The sequence below is a fragment of the Indicator indicator genome, chromosome 10 (genome assembly GCF_027791375.1).
Source record: "Indicator indicator isolate 239-I01 chromosome 10, UM_Iind_1.1, whole genome shotgun sequence".
Lineage (NCBI taxonomy): Eukaryota > Metazoa > Chordata > Aves > Piciformes > Indicatoridae > Indicator > Indicator indicator.
Genome location: NC_072019.1, coordinates 6,541,560 through 6,566,290, shown reverse-complemented (window position 1 = coordinate 6,566,290; position 24,731 = coordinate 6,541,560). Strand labels below are relative to the sequence as shown.

At 40.4% G+C, this 24,731-nt stretch overlaps 1 protein-coding gene across 1 annotated transcript; it reads left to right on the top strand.

The window, feature by feature from the left end:
• The first annotated feature begins 214 nt into the window (after positions 1-214).
• Positions 215-24,156, top strand: SLC30A7 (solute carrier family 30 member 7). The gene is made up of 11 exons (XM_054384393.1): positions 215-294; positions 473-574; positions 5,355-5,468; positions 6,897-6,984; positions 8,539-8,665; positions 9,583-9,720; positions 10,859-10,909; positions 13,224-13,359; positions 20,634-20,724; positions 21,731-21,880; positions 24,109-24,156. Exons 1-11 carry the CDS (start codon positions 215-217, stop codon positions 24,154-24,156), a joined length of 1,125 nt encoding a protein of 374 aa, XP_054240368.1.
• The last annotated feature ends 575 nt before the right edge of the window (positions 24,157-24,731 follow it).

The window sequence follows — 24,731 nt, the reverse complement described above, 5'->3', positions numbered from 1 at the left end:
TGCAACACCAGAAGCAGGCAGCACCCGCCCCCGACCCCAGCCTTGCTGTCTCCGCGCCACGGGACCCGGACGCCGCGCCCCCACGGCCCGTGTGCCGTCACGGCGCAGACCGGAAGTGTGACTGGAGTGTGGGCCGGCACCGGGGGAGCCTTCCCGGCCCGCCTCGCTTGCCTGCTCTACCGGCGGCGCACGCCGCGGCCTCGGTGCCGGGAAGATGTTACCGCTGTCTATCAAGGACGATGAGTATAAGCCGCCCAAGCTCAACCTGTTCAGGAAGGTGTCGGGCTGGTTCAGGTGAGCGGCCCAAGGGGAGACCGGACGGGAGCAGCAGGGGCCGGGGCCGAGGCCGAGCCCTCGCGGAGGGACTAGGGAAGGCTGATGGCGAGGGTGCCTGGGCTGCCTGGCGAGCGCGTCCGGCCTTCCGCCGCTGCTGTACCGGCGGCCGGTGACTCGCTGTGTGCTCCGTGCGCAGGTCCATCCTGGCGGACAAGACCTCTCGAAACCTGTTCTTCTTCCTCTGCCTCAATCTCTCTTTCGCCTTCGTGGAGCTGCTCTACGGCATCTGGAGTAACAGGTACCGGGGCGGGGGGCACGGCGCGGCGGGCGGGAGCAACCCGGAGCAGCAGGAAGCGGCAGCTCCCGCCGCGACTAGTGCCACGTCTCCCTTTTGACGGGGCCGGGCCCGGGCCGCCGCGGGCTGGGGCCGTGCAGCCCGGCCTTCTTGCCCGCCGTCTGGAGGGGCCTGTCGAGCCTTGAGGGTTGCGGGCGAGCTTCCACAGAGTGGGAGCGCTGTCGTCGGTAGTGACCGGCTCGGTCATCCCTTCATCCAGACATTAGAGACTCAGAGGGGAGGCGCTTCGGCTTGGCGACTCAACTCGGCTCATTTGGGGAATGCTCTTTGGAGCTGGTGTTGCTCGCCTCTTTGCTGAAGAGGAAGCTTGCCGTTTGCGTGAGTTACAGGACCTGGTGGCTTTAACCGTTTCATCCTGTTGCATGCCACAGAGAGCCTTTGCTTCATTTGTTGGGTGGCAAAACCCAGCACTGCACTAAACATCCATGTCTCTGAGTAATAAACAGTAATTAACACATCATGATGTAGCTAAGTGGTACATGGTATTCAACAAATCCAAGTGCCAGGTGCTGCACTTTGGCCACAACAACCCCATGCAGAGCTACAGGCTGGGGTCGGAGTGGCTGGAGAGCAGCCAGGTGGAAAGGGACCTGGGGGTACTGATTGACAGCAGCTGAACATGAGCCAGCAGTGTGCCCAGGTGGCCAGGAGAGCCAATGGCATCCTGGCCTGCATCAGGCATAGTGTGGCCAGCAGGAGCAGGGAGGTCATTGTACCCCTGTACACAGCACTGGTTAGGCAGCACCTCAAGTACTGTGTCCAGTTCTGGGCCCCTCAGTTTAGGAAAGATGTTGAATTGCTGGAGCATGTCCAGAGAAGGGCAACGAGGCTGGTGAGAGGCCTTGAGCACAAGCCCTATGAGGAGAGGCTGAGGGAGCTGGGACTGTTTAGCCTGGAGAAGAGGAGGCTCAGGGAGGCCTCATTGCTGTCTACAACTACCTGAAGGGAGGTTGTAGCCAGGAGGGGTTTGGTCTCTTCTCCCAGGCAACCAGCAGCAGAACAAGAGGACACAGTCTCAAGCTGCGCCAGGGGAGGTTTAGGCTGGAGGTGAGGAGAAAGTTCTTCACAGAGAGAGTGGTTGGCCATTGGAATGGGCTGCCCAGGGAGGTGGTGGGGTCACCATCCCTGGAGGTGTTCAAGGGGGGATTGGACGTGGCACTTGGTGCCATGGTTTAGATAGTCATGAGGTGTAGGGTGACAGGTTGGACTCGATGATCTTTGAGGTCTCTTCCAACTTTCTTGATTCCATGATTCTATGATCAAGTAGCACATAAATGGAAAAGGTGGGAAAAATACGGGGAACTTGACTAAATTGCTGCTGAAAATTTTGTAGTAAATTTAAGCAGAAGTGCCAAATAACTTTAGTATTGATGTGTGGTGTACATACAGGTAGAAACCAGACAATGGTACTTCAATCACACTTCATTTTTGATAGAATTTTTTATGGTGGTATTTCAGTCAAAGGTAATACTTAAGTTTGAAGTGGACAGGCATGGAAATGTCTTTTAAGCCCAACACTGTGGCCTTCCACCATAGCCTTAAAGAAGCCTTTATCAAAAGGTGCATTATGGGCACAGACTCCTGGGACTCTTAAAAGTGTTCAGTGAAAGCAGCAGTGTGGATTTGGAAATAGTTGCGTACTGCTGTTTATAATTTTTCTCTAAATCTCTCAAAGTACTGTGAAGTTCTTAACCTTACAGTTAAGAACTTAATTACAGTAATTGCTGCTGCAGCACTGGAGAAAGCACAGTGCTATCCTGAGCACACTGTCCTGGCCATGTGCAGATCATCTGGGGTGTGCTTAGTTTTGGCTTTGGTGTTGATTCATTTTGCAATTGCATGAGGATTATTGAATGTGTAGCCTATTTATTCAAGTATTGGTATTTTTTTTTTTTAGTAGCTCAGATGATGTAAATGTTTTTCCTCAATGGTTCAGCTAGAAAGAGCTTTATGTTTCTGTGAGTTTTGATATCTTAATTTTGAGCATAATAATTTTAACTTAGTGTGACCAGAAATGAAATCTGTATTAGAAGAAGTCCTATATTTGAGATAATGAAAATCAGAAACTGAGGTGATGCTTGCTGGAAATTTGTCACTGAAGAGTTGGGCTTAAAGGGCCAATAGTGTTCAATATCTTCATCAACGGCATAGATAGTAGGAGTGAGTATATGCTTGGCAAGTGTACAGACAGCATCAAGCTGAGTGGTGCAGTTGACACACCAGAGGGAAGGGATGTCATCCAGAGGGACCTGTGCAAACTTGACAAATGAGCCCGTGTAAAACTCACGAGGCCCAACAAGGCCGAGTGAAAGGTCCTGCACCTGGTTTGGAGCAATCCCTGGTATCAGTACAGGCTGAGGGATGAAGAGATCATGAGCTGCTCTACAGAATAAGACTCAGGGGTATTGGTCAATGAAAAGCTGGACGTGAGCTGACGATATGTACTCATAACCCAGAAGACAAATCACATCCTGGGCTGTATCAAAAAGACCATGGCCAGGAGGTCAAGGGAGGTGATTCTTCTGCCCTAATCTGCTCTGGTTAAATGTCACTTGGAGCACAGTGTCCAGATCTGGGGACCCCAGCAGAATACATGAAACTGTTGGAGCATGTCCAAAGAAGGACCATTAAGATGATCAAGGGGCTGGAGCACCTCTTGTATGAGGACAGGCTCAGAACTGGGATTGTTCAGTCTGGTGCACAGAAGGCTCCAAGGAGACTCTCAGTGGCCTTCCAGTACTTAAAAGAGGACCTACAGGAAAGATGAGGAGGGATTCTTTATTAGGGACTATAGTGATAGGGCAAGGGTTAAGTTTCACACTGAAAGGATGTAGATTAGATATTAGGGAGAAAATCTTCATATGAGGGTAGCAAAACACTAGAACTGGTTGCTCAGACACATGGTAGAAACTTCATCCCTAGAAACATTCAAGGTCAGGTTGGACAGGGCTCTTGACAACCTGGTCAGCTAAAGATGTCCCTACTCATTGCAAGGGAGTTGAACTAGATGATCTTTAAGGTCCCTTCCAAGCCAAAGCATTCCATAAAAAAATATTTCTTGGGTTTGAAGACCATAGCTCCTTTGCTGTCAACATGAGAGATGCAGGGTATTTTTTGCTTAAATTCTTCTTAATTTGCCTTAGATTTTGTTTGCCAGGTAAACTGTTTCCTTAACTCACATAAATGACAAAAATACTCTCTGATCCTCTTTACAAATACCCTGGTATGTTGTTGGGTTTTGCACAAATGGCAGAACTGGATACGGTATTTTGCTGGCTGAGAGCTTGTTTAACGTTGGAATCTGCAACTTGGGCTGTTCTGTTTAAAATACTATTATGTGCATACTTAGTCAGTTTGGTATTGAACTTTAAGTTACTCAATCAGTTACAGAAGCATCCTCATTTAGACACAAGGTGTTTGAGTACTGGGTTTCTACTAGATTATACTCTGGATGATGTGTTCTTGCATACATCCCAGTGTTGCTGGTGTTTCCTTTAGTAATCACTATGCATCCAGTTTTTTAAGGTCTCATTTACATGTGATTTTTTTTTTTTTAAAAGCTTCATATTAAATCAGATATGTTGTCATGGACATATGTTGTCAATTTTTTGGGAAACTTAGTTTTGCTTGATTCGCTCATTTCTTTTACTGCAGACATTAAAGAATTTTTGAACGATTTTCCATGTGTGTGTAAACTCTTCCAGAAGAGTATCAAGCTGAGAATGGATTTGAGAATATAGCTTTTGGAAATGCTCAGTGCCATCACTATGGTGGTGTTGGTAGTCTTCAGAACAGGTTCAGTGTTGCTGCACTAGTCAACATATATATGCTGAATATAAGAGATACTCAAAAGTAACACCTATTTAACACAATCGTTTTAACTAGCTGTGTATCCTGGGTTTACACAGCCTACTCTCTCAAGCCCCTCTCCCTGCACACAGATGGGAGGGGAAATAACACAAAAACCCTCCGGGTTGTGATAAGGAGTTTAATGAGATAATATGCTGCACAGTTACCTTAGCAAAAGAAGCAGCAGCAGCAAAAGCCAGCAATAAATGGTTTCCCCAACCCAAGCAAACAAAAGCCAGCCAGTAAAAGACCAACGCCACAAAACCAGGAACCAGAAGCTGCAACTGAACAGGAAGTCTGTCATGTTACAGTGTGAACTTCAAGCCCCATCCCTTGCTTCAGCCAGCACTTTCCTCTTGAAGCTGGCATGACAGCAGCATGGTATTGAATACACAGCAGCAGGTTTAACTCAAGCCTTGACAGTGTGAAATATGGTTTCTACAAACTTACATGGGGTTGTTATTTAAAGATCACTTGTGTGTATGCTTTTCCAGCTGAATTTGCTCATACAGTTAAAGGATAATTAGAAATACAAGAACATATACCTGCCACTAGAATGATGTTGGCAGGACATGCATCTGTGGGTATATACTGCAGGGACTTTGGTTTGTGTCAGTGGAAACCACCTACCACTACCACCAAAATCTTATGCTAGGAGAGGGTTTTTTTGCCACTCTTCCAAAGTGCCTTCCCTAAGCTGACAAAAGCATTTTTATCATCTTACCTTTAGTGGTGATCTAGTGTGGACAGCTTGGACACACAGCATATTCTGCTAATGTGTAAAAGATGAAGTGCTGGGTTTTTTTCATACTCAGCATGTAGCATTTAGAACATAACATTTTTTAATCTTTTTTTCTGTTTTTTTTTTTTCCAGTTTAGGTCTAATATCAGATTCTTTTCACATGTTTTTTGACTGTACTGCTTTATTGGCTGGATTAGCAGCTTCCGTTATTTCAAAATGGAGGGCAAATGATGCTTTCTCATATGGGTAAGAAACTTTAGGCTGTTACCTTAATGTATTTTAGCAAATGTTTAGGTGGTAATTTTTCACTGTATGAATAAAACCTTTTTTTGCAGAACATGGAAAAGCTATGTTGAAAGTGTGGGTTTTTAAGGTGAGTTGTGTAAACCTTTAATATCACCTTAGAAATAGTAAAACTACGAAGACATTGTGTTTGCGGAGCAGGTTTATAACTTCTGAGATCACTGTGATCATACAAGTGGAAACAAGATGCACAGCAGAAAGTTGTCCTGTATTGTCATGGCACCAGCTGAGTAAGAGCAGCTGCATCATGAGTTTCTTCTCACAGTGCAGTGAGATGCCTTGCAGAGAATCTCAGACTGCTGGTGCTTTATACCTGTTTTGGAGTAGAAGGTTACAACTGAAAGGAGCTAAGTCTCAGTGATGCTGTGCCTGAGATTATAAATCCTGTTTCTCAGAACCAGCAGGGCTCAACAGCTGTAGCTACCATTAGCAGATCCTCAAGGCTGAGGTATGTCATCCCATACCACCTTTTTTGGCTATAGCTGCTGCAGCTGGTTCTGTTTGAAGAGTACTTGGTTCTGTTGCACATTGCAGTTGAACCCTATAAAACAGTACTGGTGGTACCATGTTGTTAATTGCTGATACTGATTAATGAATGGCAAATTATCTGTAACATGGGTTGCTGTGTTACTGACCTGAATGTTAGCCTTTAGCTGCAGCTCTCTTGCCTAAGCATGGATCATGTAGTTTGAAACTTGAAGCACTGTTTAATAAAGGTGGAAACTTAGTGTGCCTAGAAATCAGTTTAGGAAGAATTGATTGCACCATTGCAGTGAAAACAGCATCCGTATTAATTAATTATTAATTAATTACTGCTCTGGCTTAAAACAGCTGCGGTTCCATTTATTAAAGAACAGCCACAGTTTAGTCTGATGTGTGCTACACTGGAATTATATGTTATTCTAACCTAGCTGTTTCTGTCTTTAAAAAATTTACCAGCTGAAATAATTAATTTCTACTTTTAAACTTTTGTTTAAACCCCCCCTTCTAGAGGGAAACCAAATTGCTGTATGGCAGTTTGATATGAAACAGAACTTTGCATCAGCAGACACTGGTTACATCTCGTGTGCTCATCTTTGCCATAACTTTCAGTAGACATGATCTTAAATGGGAAGATTTTGATGGTTTTGTTCATCTAGATCAGCCCTAATGGGGTGATCTGGATCAGATGATTTCTGTCAAAATACAACATAATGCATTTCATGTACTTACCTGTAGTTTATATACTGCATCTTCCATTTAGCAAATCCTTCTGTAATACAAGTGTTTGAAAACTGGAAGATTGTACTGTACTCTCTTAAGTTCCACTTTTAAGTCTCAGCATTTAAATGGAAGTGATAATATCTGCTGTTGCCATTTTCTTTCTTGCAGGTATGTTCGAGCAGAAGTACTTGCTGGTTTTGTAAATGGTTTATTCCTCATCTTCACAGCATTCTTCATTTTTTCTGAGGGTGTTGAGGTATGTTACGAAGTCAACTGCACTATCAATTGTCACGTTTCTATTTGTAGAGCATACTTAATAGGGATAAAATCATTGAAATTGTGTTCAAATTTGGTTACAAATCTGATTTGAACAGTGAATATGCTTCTGAAATTGCTGTTTATGACACAAAAGCCCAGATTTTTCAGTGTATCTGCATTAACTTCTTAAAAAGTGCATTTTGATTGTGTGTGGAGCTTTTGTGAGATTTACCCTGTCCTATTTTCATCCAGTAAAGTATGTCATAGAAGGATCTTTACTTCCCATTGTTAAAGGACAGATGAGACCAAGAAAGAAAGTCTAAAGCTAGTCATTCAGAGGAGGAAAGTTAGTCACAAGAAATGAAAAGTTGAACCATCTTGTTAAAGAGTTCTATCTTCCAGATTTGGAAGTCTGATATAAATAGGAATTAGTAATAGCTTTAACATTTACAAGGGTACTTTTCATAATTTTATTTACAAGATGATTCAGGTGATACTTTCAAGATAAAAATTTAGGCATCAAATGTGCCTGCACTAAAATGAGGTAGGACTAAGAGTATAATTCCTAACTGACTCTGATCAGTTTGCTTTTACTTTTTAATGGGAGATAATGTTTATTTAGACTTGTAGTTCAGAATACATTCCAGTGAGTTTTTTCTGGGAATACATTTCAGGAATACGTCTATATGCTGGGCTGAAATTGTGTGAAAGCTCAGGGAAACTTCACTCCAACTCTAGAAACAGCAACAAAACTTACTGGAAAAATTAAAACTACTACTGGCAAGGCCAAGGTTAATGTTGAAACCTCATTCTTTTCCTGCTGGTCTTAGCTCCCATGCTGAATATCCCCTTCGCTTGTATGGTGACTTCTTTACCCTCGTGTCACTTCAAATTTTTACATGTGGTAGAAGTTTCATGGTTTGGGTATTGCCTGTACCTTTCGTCCCTGAGGCCAGATGATGAATATTTTGCTCCATTGTCAACAGTAATTTGCACTCAACACATAACTTCAGATGCAAATTGTTAGACCTAGAACATGTTATTAAAAAAAATTTCCAAAGAAAGTAAGGCAAAAACAATTTTTAAAAATCAATCTCTATTTTAGAAGTTCTGAAAAATGCTACAATTTCTTCTCAGTCTTCATTTGCTTCATCCCCCACCCTTCTGAGGAGGAAGGAAGAACTGGCATTATAGATTCTTGGAAGGTGTTTGGATGACTGGCAATCTATGCAGTACAACAAATGATTATTTTCATATGGGGTTGAGTCACATCCTACAGTATAGTGAAATCTTATGGGAAAAGTTAGCTAGGCTATCAGAATATTCTTCAACACTTTCAGAAATAGAATTAAAAAATTCAACTTCAGACGGTAAGAAGTAGTCTGCGTACCATCCCAAAACCTGGAAGTCTGAGTAAATTTCTAATTGTGTCTGTATGAGAACACTCCTGGAACTAACCATTTTTTTCAGTGCCTTTTAGTAATGTAAAGAGATTGTAAAAACTACATTTGCTTCTTGGTTTGTTGTTTTTTGATGTATGTTGTTTTTTTAGAGAGCTCTTGAGCCTCCTGACGTGCATCATGAGAGACTTCTTCCTGTTTCTATACTAGGATTCATAGTAAATCTTATAGGAATATTTGTTTTTCAACATGGAGGTCATGGGCATTCACATGGCTCTGGTAGGATGTCTATAATTTTCAGTACTTTCAGTGTTTCCTTTCTTGGTACCCTGTGTTCCTGGACCTTAAAAGGCTCCAATGAGAACCCCAGGATTACATTTTAATGTCTTTTTGGTGGCAGTCCTAACCAAATGTATATTTGACTTGTGGTTGTATTGACTTCTGTGTTTTATTACTAGCCCCAGTATGTCACTGTTGCACTTCTCATGTATGTGTCTGTTAACTGGATGCCTTAGAAGTACAGAATAAGCTTTCTGCAATGTGCAGTCTTCTGCACCTTATTGGAAGAGATTTACAGAGTGTCTTTTGGCCAAAATTGAGCTGGAGTTAAGTGATCTCTTGGCTGGAAAATTTACAAAACGGTGTCTGAACCAAATTCAAGTATGGAATGGTTCAGCTTCAGGTGCTTCTCAGCTTAATGTCTTTTGAATTTAAATGAAGAATTTATTTGCCTAAATATATTCAGTAAATATTTGGGTGGGTTTTTTTTCTTGCAAAGTGAATTGCTGTCTCTTTCAGCAGAAACTGGTATGGACTGGTTAAAGAAAATATTCTCTGGTCTTTAAGCAGCAATTTAAGCTTGAATTTTCAATGTGTGAGCGACGGCCAGTTTCTAGTTTCTTAGATGTTTTTTATGTGCTCATATCTAATTATGCATACTGAGAAAGCAGCACAACTTGTCTTGGAAGTGGGAATGTATAAAACCACTTGACTTTTCAAATCAGGTATATGTTTTATGTGGCATCACATCATAGATTTAGGTGATAAGCAGCTTGTGTTAATTTTCTCAACTTATTAAAAGCGATGCCTTAGGATGACCCCAAAGATGAATAGATGTCAAGGAGCTTTGAAACAGATGTAAACATACTTTCATTCAATGCTTGATTTCATCCTCTGACAATGATACTTGTTTATAGGGCATGAACACAGCCATTCTCTATTTAATGGTGGTCTCAGCCATGGACACAGTCATGGAGGTCATGGTCACAGCCATGAACACAAACATGCCCACGGGCACACTCATGATCATGGTCACAGCCACGGACACTCTCATGGTCAGAATTATTGTCACGGTAAGTACTTAGTTAACATCATAGTCCATTTTAACTTAAATCTGCTCTTAATGATTTACTGAAAAAAGAAGAGAGGGTGTTGGCAGCTTGTTGCAAGCATACACGGAAGTAGTTTCACTACATGTGTGGTATGCTACACCACCACCATGCTCTGCAGCTCCTTTGGGTATGTGCTGTTTCACTTGCAGTGTGTTCACAGTTAGTTTTTAAAGGTTTTGCTTTACCTGCCTTTTTTTAATGTTCACCACGATGTTATGTGTTGCCAAAAGGTGAAACAGATGTATGCTGTAGTAATATAATGAGTTACTTTATGCTCTGTTTCAGTCTTCCATTTCCATCAATATACAACATTCAGCTGCTTTCCTAGTGTCCTCTGAATAATTTTACGGATCAAAATATAGGGAGGGTGAACAAGCAATTTTACTTTAGATACTTAGGGATTCTTAAGTCATACGTGGTTTGTGGTCTCAAATGTAAGATTTTTTCCCTGTCTTGTGCTGTTGTAATCTGCTTTAAAGGTGGTTATGAAGAAAGATACTTGGTATCTGAGCTACGCTTCAATCTTTTCTATAAAGGTGGTCAATCTGTGAAGAGACATCCACGAAAAACATGATCAGTAGCCTTCACTATGGGAGAAGAAGCAGTGTGGTCATTACCTATTTGAAACAATGCAAATCAAAGCCTTACTGTAATGCAGAGTTGTCAATGTTCTCTGCCTAAGCCAAAAAGTAGAATCTAATGTAGCTGAAAATATGCACATTCAGAATGGGAAATAGTGTGGTAAGTTGCAAACAGAAAGTGACCAAGAGTATAAAAATATTTACTTGTCCCTTTCTTGCTATTTAGTAAAAAAAAAAATGCTTGTTTTCCAAGTGTTCTCCTGGAATTTTGGTTGGAAAGGTGTCCCCATGCCCCCCACCTCAGTAGGATAAGGAAAATAACTATCTGTTTTGTGCAATATTATATTTAAATCAACTTTTGCATAGGTTATTATACATCTTCACATTAGGTATAAATGCAGTTTTTCAGTTCAAGACATTTCAGAAAGAAAGATTGTGGAATATACCATTAGAGACTCTAAGCTTTGTGTAGGTTAATATACCAATAATTGTTTTCACAGATGACCATTCTCTTGAGGGGATGGCTGGATCCAGCAAACAGATTTTACAAGGTATGATGACAATAAATTTGCTGGTTTTATCATAGTCTGTCTGCCAGGGACTGTTTGTCACACAGCTGGTTTAGAGCATGCCTCTGGGTTTAGCATTAGAAAGATGCTAAGTTTTTCCTTCACTTGCACTGTAAACAGAGCAGTGGCATGCCCAGTGCATGGTTAGGTATTGAGACACTCAATGAAGTATAAATGAGTAAAAGTGCAAAAGGAGATCCCAAAAGCTGTGGTTCAGCTTCTGTTACTGATACTGAAAAAAATCAAATAATGGAAATCTAGGAAAGAATAGTTAAAAGCAGAAACCTAAGGAGCCTAATTGCAGTGTATGCTCTGGAGACTGAAAAATGGTATTATTAAGGTAGGATGTATTTGAAACTGTGGGTTGATGTAATTGTTAAAGGGCACCTGAGCTTAAAGCTTGTATTTCGTTGAGCTATTACAGTTGATCTAGACCACATGGTAATTCAGTCTAAATTGCTTGAAGAAGGAGTGTTAGAATTCATGATCTCCTGGACATTAGTGTAAATAAATTACTGGTAATTTAGATGTCATTTTTGAGCTTGATGGGTTTTTTGGGGTTTGTTTGGTGTTTTGTTTGTTTGTTTCTTTGTTTTGGGGGTTTTGGTTTTTGGTTTTTGTTGTTTTTTTTTTTCCCAAGAGTTCAAAAGTTAAAGGGGGGAAATTATATAAGTAATTACTTGGCATATCCAAATATCTATGCTCTTGTCTCTTATGGAATGACTTTCTGGCTTGTTTGTAGTCCTTGAAAAGGAACATTTCTAACCTCTCTCAAAATTTATAGTATGCCATATTACATATGTGTTCAGTACTTCAGTGAAAGATATTTGAAAGTCGGTCTTTTCATGAAAGGCACATGGAAATTGAAGCATATGAAGACGACCCAATTTTATATCATTATAATTTTTCAATACTGTGGTGGTTTGGCTCTGGCAGGCTACTAAGTACGTATCAGCTGCTCACTCGTTTCTGCAGTGGGACAAGGAAGAGAATTAGAATAAAAACTTAGGAACTACTCTTGGATTGAGATAAAGATGGTTTAGTAAGTGAAGGAAAAAAATCCACCATAAGTACCCCAAAACAACATCCAAAAACCTCAGACCCCACCACCACCAAACCAAACAAAACAACAACAAAACAAAAAACCCAGACCAACCAACCAAAACTCCAGAAAAAACAAACACACACCCCACACCCCTGCAAAGTGATGCTCACCAGCAGATTGCTGCCCAGGAAATCTGGGAGCAGCAGCTATTTTGGAAATACAATGTCCCAGTTGTATTGCTGTGTGTGATATTACATGGTATGGAACATTCCCTCTGCTCTGTTTAGATCAGCTGGCCTGTCTATGTGCTCTTCCAGCATTGTGCCCTTCCAGCATCTTGCCCAGATCAGCCTGCTTGCTGTGGGGACAAAGTGAGAAACAGGAGACCTTGGTGCTGTGCAAGCAGTTTGGCAATAGCTGAAACAGTAGTGCATTAGCAACACAGTTTTAGTCGCAAATCTAAACCATAGCATCATGCAGGCTGCTTTGGAGAAAGTTGACCTCTCTTCCAGCCAGACCCAGTACAAATGTAGACTTGTAAAAATCATGAAGGAGTTGTTTCATAGGTGTGTTGTGAGAAGGGATTATCTTAGTCTGGAGAATTGCATTCAAAATGCTGTTTCTGAATGACTGTTCCTGTCATTGCCAGCAGAGAGCTCCAAAGCCTGAATTTTAGCTATCTGCAAAAGACACAGTTTCTGTGTCTTTTAAAGTAGTCTGTTAATCTTCAAAATAAGAGTAAACCTGTTAATGTCTGCAGTATTGTTTAAATCTCAAAATTACTTGTCTTGAGTTCCTTTGCCAAATAACTTCTCCAAGAGACTCTCCAAGAAAAAATACCATCTTTGAAAGCTTTACAGAGCAAATTCTGGTAACGGTCTTTCCATTTTATACAGTCTTTATCATTGTAGGCATCAGAGAACATGAGTTTCTTTGCTGTAATATAGATGGGTATTTAATGGAGAAATAAAAATAGGTACATCTGTTTATCACTGCTTCAGTTGATAGCCAAGTGATGAAATATACCTCTTACTCATGTACAGAAAAAAATTCTTCAGATGCTCTATGTACTATAAATCTGTTGAAATCCTGTCATCACTTTCTGTATATTTGACCAAAAACTGACCACAAATTTAACAAGCATAAATTGCATTACCTGATTCTTGCAAGTCTTTTCTGTAAACTGTCTGTGAACTACTCCCTTAGCCTAAAGAGTACGCTGTTATAGTGATATCAATTAATCTCTTGCAGGTGTATTTCTACACATCGTTGCAGACACTCTCGGAAGTATTGGTGTAATCATATCTGCAATACTGATGCAGAACTATGGTCTAATGATAGCAGATCCTATTTGTTCAATGCTGATAGCACTACTTATAGGTGTAAGGTAAGCAGTGCTGTCACTGATGTTTGGTAGTATTTTTGCTGCTCGTTAAAGCTCAAATGACAGTTTAGAAGAAGAGTTTCGTTTGTTATGGTAATGACTTAGGATGTTTGCTTTTCTTCCAAGAGCAATATGTTATGTTTGCTCTGTGTATTCTGGTATATTCTTACCTGAGGTATCTTTCTTTTCCTTTTCTACAGTTACAGCTTTTGCTCTTAAAACTTAAATTTTACCCTGTTTGCACAATGCTACAAAAATGTCTTTTGAGTTCAAACAAGAAAGTTTCCTCTCTGTATTTAGTACATGCTTATATAAACCAATGTACTCCAGTAAATGGAGCAGAATGGCTTCAGGGCAGCAGAGTTGAGCCTGCTGGCACAGGATGTGCCCCTTGTCCTTGACAAATCAAGGCTGGTAAACTTCATGTTTTTTTGGTTTTTGGGTTTTTTTTTTTCCTTGGTGAGAACTGTCTTTTCTGTTTGTATTCTGAGGCTTCCTTATTCCTTTTTAAGATTTGGCAGAAATGATTTGAGTAGTTCTGGGCTTTCCTGGTTGTTTTTTACCAAGATCCCTGTAAAAGCAAAGCTATTTGGACTAGACTGGACAAGCAGGCATTTCATTCAGTGATTGCTGGGATCGAGGCTTTTCTGGCAGCAGTTTCAATGGTGGCATAGGGCAGAGTGCCACAACTCCAGTCACAACCTAATAACTGAACACCTTTGTCTCTTCAGCAGCAGTGAATGTCACCTGATTTACTGCAGCTACTGATGCTTGCACTATATATGGCATGTTTATATACCATGTGCATGGCAACACAGAGTTAGTGATGTGAATCTCCCTGTTCATTAGAGTAAGGCAACATGCTTCAGGCACTAACATGCCCACAGAAATCTGTGTGCTAGAGATCACTATGAAGTTACCACTTTAATATAAGCATAGTGTTTCCACTTAAACCTCCTGTCATTTCATAAAGGACAAATTATTACAAACTAATCCCTTTACTGAAATCTCAAAAAAGGGCAAAGAAAATGTGCAGGTGGCCAAGGGGGAAGAAACCTGCTGAGATAACAGTTGAGTAAAACACGAGTTTCCATACACTTTTTATTTTACCTGTTTTCATGTCTGGCTTTGTGTACAGCAAAGGTCATGTGGAGTGTTGGTCAGAAAATACGATGCAAATGAGAATTAGGGGTTTTTTTTCTTCCATTTGTACAGAGGTTGGAAGAAGACTATCTCCCATAATAAAGGTTTCATAATAAAACTGTTTATAGGCCTTCTACCACAGTAGGGAGGAACTGACTGAACTGCTGACTGTTGTTCTGTGTTGCTTCTGTGGTCCTTCACTGAGGCAACTCTGAGGTGACATACTCTCCGCCTAACTCCTTGTAAATTAGCACAGAACGTTCTGGCTGCTCCGTGAAAAGTCTAGGGTGGAATTCTTCTGAGGTTGTCTTCACTGACAAATAGATACACTTTAAATCTTAGTGGGAGCAGAAATAGGGTGGGTCTTGCTAGAGTATAGAAAGGTAAGATCAGTCACTTCCCTTAAGTAGACTATGACTGCAACACAGTAAAAGCCTGTCTTCAGTAGAATTCTGTAGAAATACTGTTAATACCTGTTGATCTTGTGCTTTAAAATTTACCCTTTTGGAGGAAGAAAAATAGCCTACATATTACTGTTCTGATTTGGAGAAGCAAAGGCATGAAGTCAGACACTTGGCAAGTTTTGTTATTCTTTTACTTGCTGTAGAAAGTTGTTTTCTTCATTTATGTATTTATCTGTTGAGTCTTGACAAGCAGTGGAGTTGGTAGTTTGTGGTTTCTCAGTCGGAGGATTACCTTTTAAAATCTCTGCATCATAACTCTATGGCTGGTTCTGAAAGGTGAAGCTGGTGTGGATGGGGCGTTGTAGCTCCTGGATGCAACCAATGATATCTGATGATTCTTTCTTTGGTTGCTTTCTGTGCTCTTGCAATTGTCTGTTTAATTGTGAAGCATAAATAGGGCGTGCTTAAAATAGATGAGTATGTTTTACTGGCATTTTGTTTAAAGTCTCTTTTTTCTTTAAATGCATGGCTCTTTGGTAGCTATTCAGGATGACACTCTTTAAGGTTTTTATAAGTTGTTTTCCTCATAATCTAATGTACCTAGATCAAAAAATCATTTCTCAAGTCTACAAATAGCATTTAATATTTAAAACCGAATGTTCATTTCTTTTTAGCCTTAGGATTCTAGGCTGTCTTCTGAAATGGTGAAGCAGTTCTAGGATTTCAACCAGCTATGTGAGGTCAGTCATCAAGCAAAAGCCACAATTCCCATATAGAGCAGAAAGTTTGTCTGAAACCACTATTGGAGGCAGATGTTTCTAGAAAGGCACTGTAGGCTAAATATGATACTACAGTGGATAGGCCATGCAGACTACATATTAAGTGGTCAATGAAATAAGGCAATTTAGTCATGTAGTGAAATTTTTTCCATGAGTTATGTAATTTTTAAATGAAGTCTAGGGCTGCTTGAACGTGATATAATATGAAAGAGCTTTGGGGGAGGCCATACCTCTAGAGTTTGGGGCATAAAAGTACTTTAAAAATTACTTCTTAAAATGAAGGATTTTGAAGGGATGCTCTGTAGCAGAACTCCCCCAAACTAGCATATGGTCATTGGTGTGCTTTGAGCCCTCGATGCTAAATGGCATGCACTGCTTTCATTTACAGGATACCTGCCAGGCTTGCTTGAGAACCAGAGTACTATATTGTCACAAAAATAGGCAATTTAAAATTGGAAAAGTAAATTTTAAACCCGTGTTCTTTGTCTTGAGTAAAGTCTGCAGTCTGATTAAAATTGCCATTGCCTAGTATAATTTTTTTTTTATTCAAGCTCTGAAATAAGCTGACAGTCTAGAATGTGGATTGCAGATGTGGATGGAAAAAAAAATATGAAATCACAGAAAACAGCTGGTTGGAAGAGACCTCCAAGCTCATCCAGTTCAACCCTTCACCCAGCACTGAAGGGTCAACACTAAACCGTGTCCCAGAGCCCCATCTCCACACACTGCTTAAACACCTCCGGGGATGGTGACTCCAGCACTGCCCTGGGCAGCCTGTTCCAATGTCTGAGAAGCCTTCCAGTGCAGAAAGATTTTCTGAGATCCAGCCTGAACCCCTGCCCAGTGCAATTTGGAACCATTTCCTCTAGTCTGGTCTCTTGACACCAAGGAGAAGAGGCTGCCCCCTCCTCGTTCCAACCTCCTTTCAGGGAGTTGTAGAGAGCCATGAGGTCTCCCCTCAGCCTCCGCTTCTCCAGACTTCAACACCTCCAGCTCCCTCAGATGCTTCTCATAGGCCAGGTGCTCCAGGCCCTTCATGAGCCTCATTGCCCTTTTGTGAACATGCTCCAGAACCTCAGTGTCCCTCTTGTAGTGTGGGGGTCAGAACTGAACCGGCTGTAGATTTTCAGCTATGGTATTTGAAGGGGCAGAGCTGGTCTTAAGTCTTAAGATTGTGGAAGTTAAACACTGCTATCACAACTGTCCTCTATTTTCTATAGTGCTGAGAGCACTAAATTAACTTCCTGCTGTGCTCTGACTATATATAACTCTGTCAAGAGTTCTTTAGCCAGGATTTGTTTTAAGCCGTTCTGTCCAAGATGATGATGGTGCCAGAGCCTTGCTCACTGTGTAAAGAAAGCAGTGTCATTAAGAGGATGGGACTGGAATGGATATGAGAGTTACCTGAATGTGATACAAATTGGTTAGGAGTGTGATGCCTTCACTCTTTGTTGTTAATGAAGCCATGTGTAGCAGTGGCATGGATTTTATCAGCTTTTATATATTTGAACATCTTTCAGTTCTGTAATAACATAAGTGAAAGTGTGATTTGCTGCTAACTCATTTAGCACACGCTAGCCACTTTTGCTGTTGTGGCTTTGGAGAGGGTATGTTTATGTCCCAAGTTCTGCTTCAATTTATGTCCCAATTTCTGTTTGAAATTCTATTGTCTTGCAAGAGACTGTAGTGTTTTAGATTGGTGGCTTGGTCATCAGAGACTACTGGAAAATTGTGTCTGCTTCAGCAGCAAAGTTTGAAAAAAACTCTCCACTTGGTGAGAACTCAGCATTTATTTATTTTCCTCAAGAATATTTTTTGTAAGTAAAAAAAAAGGGGGAAGTACCAGTGCAATAGCTGCTGCAAAGACAAGCAAGTGTATTGTGCACTAATGACTAAGCCCCCAAAAATGGAAAGCTTGGTCAAATTCTCTAACCACATTTTCAGTCTGCTTGGTATTGTCATCTTTCCTAGTGTTTTATTCAGTCACATGAGATGGAACATACACTTTTAAGTCTCTCCTGGTGATTAAATAATACTGGGTCTTAGTTAATGTTTGAGAAAAGAGCATACTCTTGGAGTTTGGGTTTTTAATTAAAGGTTTTGGACTTCAATAATAGTCATGAAACAGTGAAATACCTGAGACATCAGAAAAAAAGATTTTATAGTTTGTCATGTTGAGTTTGGTTTGCAATAAAAGACGACCTCGTAAGGTAGTATCGCTTTGGATGTAGAACTGTATGCATGGGCTTCTGTGCTCTAACAGCATTTCTGAGAGCGTATCACACCAATTTAGCTGTCTTTTGGCCTTTTCAGATTTGCAGAAAATAACTTTGTAGCTGGGTACTGTGTCTAAGTTAGAGGAGGGAGGTGTGACCTGTGATATACTTCAACTTTCACTACTGTATCAAGCCAGATCCTGATTTACCTCTATTCTTTGGACTTGTAAGATGTTACTGCTTCAGGTGAACACCTTAACTTTAGCTTCTTTGTGAAGTTTGGATACAAGCATAACTTGTGTAGCATTAATGCCAAAAAACTTGCACAGGAGGTTTTTCTCTGAGAGGTTTAGTGTGGAGCCACCTATACTAGGAGTAGTGTGCCTTTTGTATATTAGTTGATTCTGAGCTAATAGTTCCAACACCTGCTGCTTTAAAGCTGCAGCCTATGGTGAGTAGAGAGAGTCCCTGGTGCTCATACACACCCTGTTGATTGCATAGACTTAACCTTGGAAGATCATTTTCTTAGGCCACAAGGTTTTCAGAATGAAACATCTTAATTTCAAATGCACCTTCAAATGAAGAGCTCTCTAGTAGGGTTTTAACTTCCTCTTTTCCATGTGCATCCTGTTCCAGAAGGAATCGACAAGTTCATGACCAAATGCTTTTTTGGAATTGGTTAATGTGCCCAGCCTGCTAGTCTTAAATTGCCATAGGCAGTTTCTCCAAATCTCCTACTTGTCAGCTCATTTCCATTCTCTCAGGTGAATTTGATGTAAATAAGTTCTGCCAATCACTCATTTTTTTTTGTTAGATTTCTCTCTCAGTCCTCCTATGTTCCCCATCCCTTTAGTCCTTCCCCTGGAAAAAAAAACATGCATCCTGGTACATCTGTGCTTTCTGAAGCCTTTGGATGCATCTGTTAGAAGGCCCTGGTTAAATTTACCTGGTTAACTGGGATGGAATCACCGTTCAAAAATTCTGCATTCAGTTTGCATCCTGAACTTGTGTGTTGGTCTTTCAAGGCTTTTTTTTAAGAAGCAAACCTGCATTTTAAATAGTGAGTTAAACTAAAATCAATTCAGCAGTGGAGTATTTTGGCAGCTCCAGCTCCCTTTGATTTAATGCTTGTGACACAGACATTATTTAGTGAGATGGGTTCATTGATAAGAGAACCTTTTCCCCTAAACTTTTGTAATCCACTCTCTGTAAAAACTGACACTTCAATTAATCTTCCTTTAGACAGATTGACAGTTATTGCATTGCTAAATGTTTAATTGTCTTGGTGATGGGTCCAGCTTAGGCAACTCTTGCCTGCCTCTAATTGCTTCTTCCTATTTCGGAACCAATTCCTTGGTAGCAGTGCAGCTGCATGAGGGCACATGATGGAGTGCATCAGACAGTCAGTTTGGCTGGAACAACCAGTGTGCCTGCAAGGACACTTAATTTTAGGGTGGTGGTTTTTCCAGGGGTTCATTAGACAAGAGTCACGCACCCTCTGATTCCCTCCCACCCCTGGCTAAGGATCAGCCAAGCAGTGAGCTGAGTAGTTGGTCACCCAGTACTGCCTCCATCTCTTTAAAATGGAAATGGTTAGGTCATGCTGTTCACCATCTGCAAGCATACAGCTGGGTTGTACAGTGTGTCCTACCATCATCACTTCATGAGATTTGAAACAAAGCTGCTGCAGTTACCTTTAACAGGCAACCCAATTAATTTCTTACCGATGTGTTCTGGATGCTTTTTGTCCTGTCACTCTAGGTGCTCCAGCTGTGACACCAGTGTTGAACACCGAAATTCAGCTTATACATTTTGAAATAGATCATAATTTTTGGTCTAGAGTGTTAGTTGACATAGGCTCTTGAAATGAGATTGCTGTTGAAGCTCTAGTATTGGACTTCAGGTACTTGCTATCCTCTTGGAAATTTTAGGATGCTTTACTGAGCCAGACTTGATGCACTACTCCTAAACAAACAAACAAAGAATCACCATACTGAGTATTTCATAAGAATATAAATTTCCAGTGGTAGTTTTACAGTATAGGCTTGCTGGTCTCCTGGTTTTATTTTAAAAGGGTAGTAATAATTTTTGTAAGTGTAGTAAGTGTCATCTTAGTTTGCTGATTAAACAAGACCTTTGGCAGGAAGGCTACTTCTAATTGCTTCCAAATGTTTTATCCTTGAGCTTGGATGAGACCCTACACTTAGTTCACTTCAAGAATATGCTAAGTTGTCTGTTTCTGACAAAATGGGTTTGTTATAGATGGACTGGTCCATGCTAATTGTGTTTTATGATTCCTCAATTATTATCTTAATTCATAAGAAAAACATGCCTTAAACCTAACATAAAAGCAAAAAACATTTCAGGTTTTATGCTTAGTTGTGAGTGGTTGCCGTTGAAGTAGGCTTTGATTTTGAACTATGGTTCTGAGTTGCTTGGTTGCTTTTAAGACACTAAGAGATTTCATCTCAAATCCCATGATTCAGCTGTCAGTCTTTTGTAACTGCCCACCAGTGGTCTCTGTTGGAAATTAGGGGAGAAGTAATCCTGCCTTTAGTAAGACAACACAGCAATTTTGTCAACACTTTTATTTTCTGTCCCAGATTTACATGGCAACTTCCTCAGTTTCTGGTGAAGCAATTGAAGAACAATTCAAGAGCGCTGAAGGCGTGTTACGTTGCTTTGTTCTGCATTTTGAAAGTGTAATAGCAGCTAACTTCCTTTTTTCTTTCCAGTATTGTTCCGCTTTTAAAAGAATCCATTGGGATTTTGATGCAGCGAACTCCTCCTTCCCTGGAAAAGGCCCTGCCTCAATGCTACCAGAGGGTGAGCTCTTAGGCCAGTTTTGCTTTAGACTGAAGGAGCCTCAGCTGTGTGTATCAGGATATTTTATGACGTTTTTCCAGTACTGCCTGTAAAAGGTTCCCTAGCTTGTACAAATGGAGACAGCAATTTGATTCTCATCTTTCCAAAGCCCTGAACTTTTTGTAGCTTCAGCTGAGTTGGTGTTTTAAAATGCACCATGTTGGTTTAGAAAAATATATACTTTTTCTCTCCAAGTACTTTGTGCAGATAAAAAGTGTGTAATGTTTCTCTATGTTGTTCAGTTTTTACCTCCCTTAAGATCTAGTTCTCAGTAAAGTGAGGTGGACTAATATTGCAATTGTATTTATGAGAATACGTATTTGAGTGCCTCTTCCACTACTCCTGTTTAACTTTCCTATTACTGTGTCATGACCTGAACATGGAAGCACCTTTTCAATCAAAGCACTTGCAGAAGCATTGTCTTTTCTTGGGATGTTACAAGATTTTAGTAATTGTATGGAGGATTTGCTAAAATGGGACAGAGGGGAAAAAATGGATTTTGACAGGGCAAACCTAAACCCTCATGAAATACTTACAGAAATATTACTATATTTCTGTTAATAGTTGGAATATCTCTCAAAATGTTTTAAGAAAAAACTTCATCTGCAAAAATGGCTATTTAAATTGAATGCTCTCTCAAATTCAGTAACCCTGGCTTTTCTGTCTGGGACATCACTGTTTTCAGAAGTAGTTTCAGTAAAATAAATGTAGAATGTAAATGCAGTAAGATACCAGATCATGACGTATCCATACAGTCTGTCTGGTTTCACCTTCCTTACAATTGCTGAAATGTAGTAATAAGGAATACAAGAGAAACATCACCAGTTGAGCAGTAAGCTAAAAGTAAGAGTTCATTGGCTTCTGTAAAACAAACAAGCAAACAAAGCAAGCCCACCCCAAACCACAGTGTATTACAGACAAACATTTTTCTGAAATATGTGCCTTTCAATTTTTCCTCTATTTTTAGGTACAGCAATTGCAAGGAGTTTACAGTTTACATGATCCACACTTCTGGACCCTCTGTACTGATGTTTACATAGGAACTTTGAAATTATTAGTGGCTCCTGATGCTGATGGAAGGTGGATTCTAAGCCAAACTCACAATATTTTTACTCAGGTATGTCTCATTAGTGGAAAGAACATCTCAAAGTGGAAATTGCCTGTCATGTGATGTAATATCATAATTCTTACCAAGAAAAATGAAATGTTTCTGGTTTTGGTGTCAGTTTTAAGGAGCTTCTGTGCTCCAGTGGTATGGAACAATTTTTAAATGGAATTACTGTAGCTCTCTGCTTTAGGTTTTGATGCCAGTTAGTGGAAATAACAGCTGTAGCATTCTGAGGTGTATCGAATGAAGTTGAAACTCCATATGGACTTATAAGGAAGCCTGAAAAAAGATGAGGCTTCCCTCAAGATAGGACTTCCAGCTACAGACTGGACCTACTGAAATTTTCCATGGTGCTGATGCTGTATTTTTGTCATTCCTTGCTGTTCCTCTAAGAATCCATGGTCATTGTGTATTTTGTTGTCTTACAGTAACATCTGTGCTCTTAGGCCATCCAGAGCCAAGTATCCTGGTTTTAGTCCTTACCTTGGAGAGCTGCATTCGGAAAAAAAACTTCTGTATCTTTCCATAATGTCCTTTCTCTGCTTTTGAGTAAAGGAGAGTTCTGTAGCTGAACAAGAAACAAATATTCCCATTTATAATCAGTGTTTTAGGTAACGAAATATTGTCAGCTAAAGGGTAATATTTTGGACCCATAAAATTACTGACTTCCCTAAGTCAGTTGGACAGTAAAGCAAGCAAGCTTCTGATTGGGTATATTTAATACTGTAAATACAAAATGCTTCTGTCAGCTGCTTAATTAGTGCTTGCATAAACCTTTTTTGCAATGCTTTCTGTAGTGGGGAAAGCCCTTGTGTGCTTATGTGCATGTTCTTTCCCTACCGCACTGGCAGCTCGTGTCTATGATGGTGTAGTGAATTGTTTAAGCATCGGATAAGTCCCCCCCGTTTGATAATATTTATTAAAAGTTCCAGCCTGGATTATTTTGTTTGAGGGTTGTTTTGTATGCATTGTGCATACACCTTTTTTGGACTCTCAGGAGAAACACCACTGAAACCAACCCTCCCATGTGCTGTTGGAGTGCATGAATTCTTTTGAACTCCTTAAAGTTTAAGGAATTTGTAAGTAGTCAGTCATGGGGAACTCAGTAAAAATAAACACATTCATTTATATTTATTACATTAGAGTTGTAGGGAAGGAGGATTTATTGTGACAAATGTTCTAAAAATCAAGCTTTATTCATAAAGTTAGATCCTTTTTGAGATATTCCATCACATAGAGTTCTAGATTGATTAGGCAGAAATCTGTCTGCATGGCTTATTCTGTGCACTTTGTAGTTTGACACTAAGGGATCTCAAGTCTCCAAACAATTGCATTTTTCAAGTTAGCTCTCCAGCTGTTTTGTAGCTGTGCAGGTATCAAGAGCCACATGTCTAGGAAGGGAATTCAGAGAATGAGGTTTATCATTGGTCTTTTCTGACCTATGATGATAAGTGGAGGAACAGTTGGAGCAAGTAGAGACTTTTTTTCTTCTCAGTAATATTTGCCCTCATCAATCTTAATCTAATTGATAGTTGGTTTTGCCACTCACCAAGCTAAAAGCAAGTTGATGATAATTGAGGACAACCTGATCTGCAGCAGTGTTCAGTGTAGTGCTTCAGGATGGCATTGCATAACCAGTGACTGTCACATTGTTGCTAGCCTGCTGCTGACCTGGAAAGGAACAACTTTTTTTTATGTTGTTTTATACTGAATGAGGATAAAACCAAGTCCTTCTAACCTAGTTTAGTAGGAGTTCTGAGGAGAGAAATGCTTTTAGTGCAATTCACAAACACTAAATAACTTGAGGTAAAGGTATTACGATGTCGTGTAAATTCACTGCAGCCATTGTTTTCTTGCTAAAATCTGGCTGTAGAACTGGTTCAGACAACAAATCCCATATTATGCCCCTGTGCTTAGCTCCATTTTAAACTGACAGCTCTTCAAGAAGCTTGCTTTTCAGAGAGCTTTTGTGACAGTTATTTAGAATGGCTCAGGAAAGGCAGTGTAGCAGGGCTACTCTTAATGCATAATTACGTCTGTGTGCTTGCCTGTATGCATTCATACAGCCTCTCAAAGTCTGCAGGTTTCCAAATTGCCAGTATCTCAGTGAGTGATGTGCTAAAGTGGAAGACAAATTACAGGAAAAGAAGGCACTGGTGTGGATGAGTGTTGGGGATGGTTAAATTGTTTTGGCTCTACAGGTGTTGTTTCTTTAGCTCTCCTTTTCTTTTCCACAGGCAGGAGTAAGACAGCTTTACATACAGATTGATGTTGCAGCCATGTAGTGCATCTCTGAAATTGTGCTATTGGACCAAAGTTTTCTGTACTGTAATGTCACAACAAAAGTACTTCTCAAGACAGAGCCTGCCTCCACCGCTGTTCTGGAATTGACTGAATAGATTTCTGCCCTTGGGCTATGGGTGAAGTTCCCTTCTAAGGAGTAAATACTGAATGAATGTTATGAACTCTGGGTCTTGTCTTTTTGTAGCCCCTAAACTTGTACGGTTTTGAGAGGTTTTTTACTTACTGAGATTGTGGTACTGCAAACTGTCATGTCTTCAGTCAAGCTGCTGAAACCACTGCTGATACCCACAAACCCAGTGTTACCAGCAATTGGAAACTTGTTTTGTAGATAATGTCATGATGGCTGACATGCTTCAATGTCATTGTGTGTCTGTACAATTGTTTGTACTTTGCAAACTTAATGAACCAAACCATATTGGGTTTTCAAAGTGCCTTTTATACCAGGAGAGGTATTTGCCAGCATAGATATGGAGCATCAAAGGGTTTTTTTTACTTTGAGTATCTTGTACACAGTCTGATTATTTACTGGTGATGTATGTGGGGGGGTTGTGTACTT